The 8242-nt window shown below is 41.7% G+C and overlaps 1 protein-coding gene across 2 annotated transcripts in view; it reads right to left on the bottom strand.

Annotated features, from left to right (window-relative positions):
* Positions 1-330: 330 nt before the first annotated feature.
* The window catches only part of LOC147630444 (pyruvate dehydrogenase E1 component subunit beta-1, mitochondrial-like), a 100351-nt gene continuing 92439 nt past the window's right edge, over positions 331-8242 (bottom strand). For both annotated transcript variants that reach the window (XM_086810313.1, XM_086810314.1), the window contains exons 13-14: positions 849-963; positions 331-725 (exon numbers count right to left, since the gene is read on the bottom strand). In XM_086810313.1, the coding sequence (XP_086666439.1) occupies positions 657-725; positions 849-963 (184 nt within the window). In that variant the 3' untranslated portion in view covers positions 331-656. The remainder of the gene's footprint in view (positions 726-848; positions 964-8242) is intronic.

Genomic DNA, 8242 nt, shown 5'->3' with positions numbered 1-8242 from the left:
AGACAATACGACAATTTAGGAAAATGAACTATCTCAACTGTGATTCAAATATACCTATGCTAATTATGCCAATCCTTAGTCAACACAAGATTTAGTGATTTTCTATAACAATCTCCACTGTGATTCATGTGAACAAGTCCTTGGCAAACCTGAAATTGGTTGTCCGTTGCTATAAACTTACGATGATGTAACGTTTCTCTAGAACAGTGGGTCATTCTTACCCCTTGTAATCATACCCACAACTTCAAAGATGAATCAATCCAATGCAAACCATACTTACCTCTAATTTTTATTTAAAAAAAATCTGCAGTGATCAAAACTGGACAGTGGTCTAGAAGAACCATTTTATTTCCAGAAGCTAACACTTGAAGAACCTGATTTGCAACATTCACAACTGCCTCACAAGAACTTGCAGTGTACGACCTCAATACAAACTTGTCACTGACAGTCACACCTAGCTTCTGTATAAATACAGAGATCAAGAAGGCCACCTCAAAAGTTTTCAAAAGAATGCATACCCTCAAAATGTATGAGGGTGAGCAACTTATGGCTCCGACCTGTTTACCCTTATTTATTGCAGGAGTGGTATCACCAAACATTGGAAGCACAATACACTCCAAATAATCTCAAGTCGCATTGATCCTCCACACTTGGTTCTATGCTGTGGCTCTCAGAGGAACAGATCGGTAACACACTCGCTTGACAGCACGCACAACGTCGTCAATCTGCGCCAGCCAGATAACCAGGTTCTCAAGTAAATGTTAATCGAACCTGATGTCCTTAGGAACCAATTTGATGAAAACAATATGCCTAAAGAAGCCTTTTGCTAGTACAAAACGAGGCAGTACCTGAGGCACAGCCATGCGTTCCAAGTTTGCAGCATATGGCATTGGCACATCAGCACCTGTTATCCGTTCCACAGGTGCATCTAAATACTCAAAACTTTCTTCAACAACACTCATGCTGTGAAACAACGTTCAGCTGTTAGGATGATAACTTGACCATTTACTCTCATTACCCAAAATTTATGCATTGAATCACAATTCTGATTCACATATCAAACATAAAATCTTGCACTTGCACTTTTGCTAAAATATTCAAGAAACAAAATGGAAGCCCAAAAGAAACTTTTTGCATCAAAATTAAATTAACGGTTTACAAATCTGAGGGTAAGGGTTTTTAACTAGCCCAGGCTTGAATCATCTTCTTACATATTTCCTACTCAACTGACGCCACAAAGCAAGTTCTATGAACAACAATCTTATTGTAACAACTTACAAGGGTAACCTCTAAGTCGGCCTTCATAACATTCCAAACGGCCCCATTGACAGTGTTGCTTTCCTCAAGACAATCTTCACCAATATATCCTCCCGAATATCCTCATCAAAACATGAGAGCTCTTGGTCTACATACAAGCTACCAAGACTGTGCAAACCCCCCAATGTGTTCATAGTAATGTCGTCACAAGTAGAGAGACAGTCATCAAATCCATGTGTGACCTCATCTGCATCTGTAATATGAGCAAGAAAATCTTGAATGATTCGTGTCATGTGCACAGTGTGTATCTACCGTGTGCTACACGCACACAAGACTAGCTTCGAGATTTGAGGAAGGCTGTCATGGTTGGGAGGTGAGTCAGGCCTACACCCCCTTGTTGTTTGTTTGTTTGCAGGATTCGAGTCTCGTACCAGGAGTGTTCCACGAGGAGATCCGGTGGGGATTTGACAGTGGTATCAGAGCATGCCTCGTGAACGAGCAAGTCGGTAGGTAGAGAAGATGAGGTCGAAGAAAGGTATGTGTTCAAAAAGCTTGCTGTTTTTCTGTGCATACTGCTGTTTTTCAGATTCAGTATGTTGTTTTTTTCATCATAGGAACCCGTGATGATAGTGACTGTGGTCTAGAAAGGGTTGTTTGCTTTGCAAAGAAGAGAAAAGATGTTTTTGAACTGTCTAAACAGTTTCAGGTGAGAGAAAACAGAAAAAAAAAAAGCACGCTTGCTTTTGGGTGTTCGCGAGAGAGAGAGAGAGAGAGAGAGAGAGAGCGAGAGAAGCGACTGCTGGTCGTGTACGGCTGGCCGGGTACTGTTGTACTGGTTGTTGGAGGCGCACGCATTCAATAGGCCAGGCCTATGTAGGCAGTCGGCCAAGCCTACGTAGGCAGGCGAGCCCAGGCCAGGCCTACGCAGGCAGGCGCCTAGGCCACGCCAGCAAGCGCCCAGGCCTACCCCGCCTTGTGGCCAGGCCTACGCAGGGGCCATGCCTACGTAGGCAAGCTGGCGTAGACAGCCACGCCAACCTATATACAGGCAGCGCCGGCAATACGTGAGGCGACAGGAGCAAGGTGAGCGACTGCAGGCTCACGCTGGTAGCCAACGGCGCTAATCCAGAAGGGAAGGAGAAAAAAAAAAGCATTCGGCGCTTTTGTTTTTTTTTTAGATTAAACTTTTTTTTAAAAAAAAGTTTAAAGGCCCCTCCAAGGTTTAAATGTGTTGTTTTTTTTTAAAAGAAAACAGAATATATATATATATATATATATATATATATATATATATATATATATATATATAAACACAAAAGCAAAAGCTCAAGTAGCCTTTGGTGATAGTTATATAAACCCCTTAAGTGGGCTTCTTGCCACACATTTGTGGTGGCAGATGCGCTCAACAGAAAAACCTCCTTGCTTGCAATTACCGTGGTGTCAAATCCATTGATCAGTGAAGCAAAGGAGAAAATCATGCAGGACAAATTCTTTGCCCCTATTGCTACCCTTTGGATGCAGGAAAGCAAGACTCCTTAGGAAATGAGTTGAGTTCTTGGGTAAAATTGGATGAAGGATGCATGTATTATAATAATCGGCTATGTATCCCCAATGATGGAGGGAATAAAGGGAAGAATTCTAAGAGAAGCCCATGATAGCCTGATAGCTGGACATCCAAGGTTTATAAAAACCTATATGTCTGTGAAGAAAAGCTTCTTTTGGCCAGGACTCAAAAAGGATGTACTTGATCATGTGTGGAAAAACTTAATGTGTCAGAGAGTCAAGGTAGAGAGAGTCAAGATGCCAGGGAAACTGCAGCCTCTAGACATTCCACAGATGAAGTGGGAATGTATCAGTATGGACTTTGTCACTGGATTACCTTCAGTGCAATCAGGTTACAACTTCATTTTTGTGGTAGTTGCGAGGCTAACCAAAGTTGCCCATTTGATTCCAGTGAAAGAAACATACACTGCAGTGGATGTTGCCAGAGTTTTCCTTAAAGAAATCTTCATTGCATGGCTTACCCAAGAGGATAGTAAGTGACAGAGATCCCAAATTCACATCGACATTTTGGACTGCATTCTTTGAAGCAGTAGGAACTTTCTTGGATTTCAACACAACTTATCACTCCGAAACAGATGGCCAAACTGAAAGAGTGAACCAGGTAATAAGAATTTTCTCTCCACTTGCCCTCTTCACGATGTCCACCCAAGAATCGGAGTTGGAGCCCCTTGTCGAACGCGAAGGCTTGCCGGCTACGGAAGATACCGATGCCGATCTTTTTGACGATTATGTGTCAAAATCAGATTTCCAAGAGTTCAAAGTAGCTATCGAAGCTTCTTCTTCGGAACATCAGGCACGAATTGCCGCCCAGACGCAAGCGTTGTAGAACTCCATCTCTCTCTTGACCACTACCCTCTCTACTCCTTCGGGCTTTAGGTCCCAATATTACTCTGGAACCGTTCGGGGGAGATCGTGGACACTTGGCTACATAAGTGGAAGATCCATTTTCAGTTTCATCCATATGATGATGGAAAAAAGATCCAGTTAGCAGTAGGTTTCCTCTCCGGCAAAGCCTTGCTTTGGTGGAAGGAACTCAACCCTAAGCCAACAACTTGGGTACAATTCAAAGACATCTTCAAGAAGAAATTCCTCAAGAAAGAGGAGGATTATGATGTTGTTGCCCGGTTTTCAGCTTTGACCATGACCTCGCAGCACCTCACTTATGAGGTCTACCTCCAGAAGTTTAGGGACTTCCAAATGAAAGCTACAAAGATGGATCCCACTACTCTTTTGGGGTTCTTTGTAGCTAGTTTACCAGACTCATACCGTTTACAAGTTAAAAATAACAAATGCAAAACATTGGACGAAGCCATTCATTCAGCTCGTATCTATGATGATACAATGGTCTCTTCCAAGTCGAAACTCGTTACCGAGCAGGGGAACAAGCATAAAAGAAAGTTCTCTGCACCTATGGCTAACACGATTGAAGGAAAGTCTTCCGACCAACCTTCAAAGAATTCCAGTTCGACACTAGCGAAGAAGAAACGACTCCTTAGGGCTTTAAAGCTCAAGGAAGGAAGGACGTTGTTTTATCTGCGAAGAAAAAGGACACATGCGTAACGAGTGCCCAAAGCAAAAGGGTGCAAAGACCAACGTAGGACCCAAGCCAAAGACAGCTAACCAGTTGTCTTTGACAGGTACGTCAATTACTGTACTTTCTCGCCCTAGTACATGTTCTGATTGTCTGTCAGTATTCCACCTTACAGGATGAGCCAAGCTGAGGAAGATGAGTTGGCTAAACAACTCGAAGATTATTTGAGGATGGGCCAAATCCGTCCAAGTAAATCACCTTGGGGTGCATCTATGTTGCTTAGGAGAAAGAAGAACAACACCTGGAGAATGTGTATAGATTACAAGAGATTGAACAAGCTGACAATTAAGAACCGTTATCCTCTCCCTAGATCAGATGACCTGATTGACCGATTAGTAGGAGCGAAATATTTCACGAAGATAGATTTACGTACTGGCTATCGCCAGATACGTATTCATGAAAGGCATGTCGAAAGAACCGCCTTTCGGACTAGGTATGGCCATTACGAGTTTCTCGTATTACCTTTTGGGTTAACCAATGCTCCAGCCACTTTCCAGCAAATGATGAACGATCTTTTTCATGAACATTTGGGAAAATTTGTGGTGGTGTTCCTGGATGATATTTTGATACATAGTCGTACTCTTGAGGATAATGTTAGCCACCTTACGGTTGTCTTATCTATTTTAAGACAGAATCGACTATATGCTAAGTTAAGTAAATGTGAGTTTTTTATGACAGACATCATTTACTTGGGGCACAAGATCACTAAAGATGGACTGAGCATTGACTATGACCGAGTTCATAAGGTTCTAGACTGGCCTATACCGCGAACAGTGAAACAACTTTGTTCTTTTCTCGGTTTTGTTGTTTTTCTTCTGTACGCGAGTACTCTCAGCTCACACTACCGATGATGACTGACTTATTGAAAGGTCGTGGACGTAAGTCAAATCAGCCTATCACTTGGAATAACGATTTGGATATGGCCTTCAGACTTTTAAAAGATAAAGTCAAGGAAGCACCTATCTTAGCATTACCCGATCCTAATCGGCCAGAGATAGGTTTTATTCTGATAGACATCGTTCACCCAAAAAGTTCTCTGAAGGAACGATGGTGTATTTGCAAGTTCCGAAAGATTCCGAGACTTTACGGACAGGTCGATCTCCGAAATTATCCCCTAGATACTGTGGACCATTTCGTATTACACGAAGAATTGATTCAGTTGCATATGAATTGGATTTGCCTTCTCATGTGAAAGTTCATCCTGTATTTCATGTCAGTAGACTTAAGGAAGTACTGGGTGGAACAGACCAGTTAGTTACTCCTCAAGAAATTATAGATGTCGAGGACATGACATTTGTTCCGCACAAACCTGAAAAGATTCTTGGATTTCGTGAAAGAAGATTGCGTAATATGCTTATCACGGAATACAAGATCAAGTGGAAGGATCATGTTGAGGAGGACGCTACATGGGAGACATTGACTACTCTTCAGAGAGATTACCCTGGCTTTTTAGTGAGCTCAGGAGTGAGCTCTTAGAGGAAGGGGAGTATGTCATGTGCACACGGTGTATCTATCGTGTGCTACACGCACACAAGACTAGCTTCGAGGTTTGAGGAAGCTTGGAGCTAGGCAGGCAGATTGGCGAGCTGAGTTAGGGATAGACTAACGGGCGGGCACCCAAGGATGGACGGGTGAACGCCCAAGTGTGGACGCCTGATGACCGACCAAGAGTCTATAAAAGGGTGGCCAAGGTTAGTCATTAGTTATAAAGAGTCTCGCGAGATTTGTGAGAGCTCTATGGTCTTGGAGCCTGGATCTAGTGCAGATGTGCACCTGCTTTACGCAGCCGAGGCCGGCAGCAATCTCAAGGCTCGCGAGGGTAGCTTCGTGGCGGTATGGGACGCTGCGAGGAGGAGATTGGTCGGTACGTCAACCTAGTTAGCTCAGCTCGTGGCTTGGTGGGGACAGCCAAGACTGTGGGCTTGCCCACGGCTGTCATGGTTGGGAGGTGAGTCAAGCTTGCACCCCCTTGTTGTTTGTTTGTTTGCAGGATTCGAGTCTCGTACCAGGAGCGTTCCACGAGGAGATCCGGTGGGGATTTGACAATTCGCTCGTCCTCCTCAACAATGTTAGCCACAAGAAACTCATATGTATCTTCAATGTTGGCCAAGAAATCCCCAATAGGATCCTCGTCCTTAGCAACTGTGTTGCTAAAAAACCCTTAGGCATTCTCACTATCCACAACAAACCATGTGAACCACATAAAGACACTTTCTTGAAGCACAAGCCATAGAAAGACACTTTCTTGTCCCCATTGGGCTTCGAGCACAAAGACACTTTCTTGAAGCACAAGCCAAACAAAGACTTCATCCTCAAAAATGATACATCTAACCACACGAAACTCGTAAGCATATACTTAATCCCAGATCTAAGGCCCAAGATCTTGTGAGGACCAAATAAAGAACATGAGCTTTTGAAGTTCGAACGTGCCATCATATTGTCAAAACCATGTCTTGTTGAAGAAGAAAGAAACATACCATGCATCATCATCAAGTGTAGTATCCAGACCATATACCAATCCCCCAATTTATCGATGAAGGTCACTTCATGAAATCCAAGAACTTGTCCACGATCAAACATAGAACATAATGACATCACAATATCCCCTTTATGGAATCCAAGCAAATAACCATGTAGAAGCTCATCAATCAATCCGTCTCAAAGGCTTGTAATCTCTATCCATGTGATCACCAACATGCATCAAGTCATAAGGTGCTTGGACTACCAATTCTATCACCATTTGGTCCCTTCACCAGTCTTGATCAGTGTTTCACACACTGAATGGAGCTAAGGTGTGGACGGGGATTTCCCACAGAAGAAAGCTGAAGCATTCACTGGCATATTTTGGCCTAAAATGTGACTACAGAGCATGAGCAACATGGGATATTATTTCCTGATGTGACTTATAAGGCTCATAAGGCAACAGGTTCACACATCATTAAAGTTTGGCCGAACATATTATTATTTGGAGTTGATAGTTATATAGTTTTGTGGGTTGACTACCATGAGTATATAACATGCACGTTCCTAAAAGGTGAATTTGGGCATGTTCCTGGATTCATCTAGGTATGTAATTCAGCCGTATTAGCGTACATGCAAATTTCACATTGTGAAGTTTTCGTCCGAGTTGCGGCCAGTTGATATTGTACTAATTCTTTCTATCTTTAGCGGTGCATTTGCCCTATCAAGTACTTATTTGCTGTACTAATTCTTTCTATTTGCTACTTCCCTTAGTGCTAGGCTTCATTATGGTTAGTGCTAGGCTTCATTATGGTTGAGTCTGCCCGTGTGTGTGTGTGTGTGTGTGTGTGTGTGTGTGTGTGTGTGTAGAGTGCGTGTGTGTGAGCATATCTTGATACAGAGTTCTACATCCACTATTGGGCAGCATTGATGACGTTAGTAGGGATGTCGTAGTTTCTAGTCCATACTATGCATAATGGAGTTGATCGTTATATAGTCTTTTGGGTTGACTACCATGAGTATATAACATGCACGTTCCTAAAAGGTGAATTTGGACATGTTCATGGATTCATCTAGGTATGTATATGTACATATATACCTATATATATAGGTATATATATATATATATACATATACATATATACATATATATATATATATATATATATATATATATATATATATATATACATATATATATATACATATATATATATACATATATATATATACATATATATATATACATATATATATATATATACATACATATATATATATACATACATATATATATATACATACATATATATATATACCTATATATATAGGTATATATACATATATACATATATACATATATATATATAT

Source organism: Cibotium barometz, chromosome 16 (genome assembly GCF_041138505.1).
Source record: "Cibotium barometz isolate CiBa-2024 chromosome 16, ASM4113850v1, whole genome shotgun sequence".
In the NCBI taxonomy this organism is placed as follows: domain Eukaryota; kingdom Viridiplantae; phylum Streptophyta; class Polypodiopsida; order Cyatheales; family Cibotiaceae; genus Cibotium; species Cibotium barometz.
This window is presented reverse-complemented; position numbering and strand designations above follow the sequence as displayed.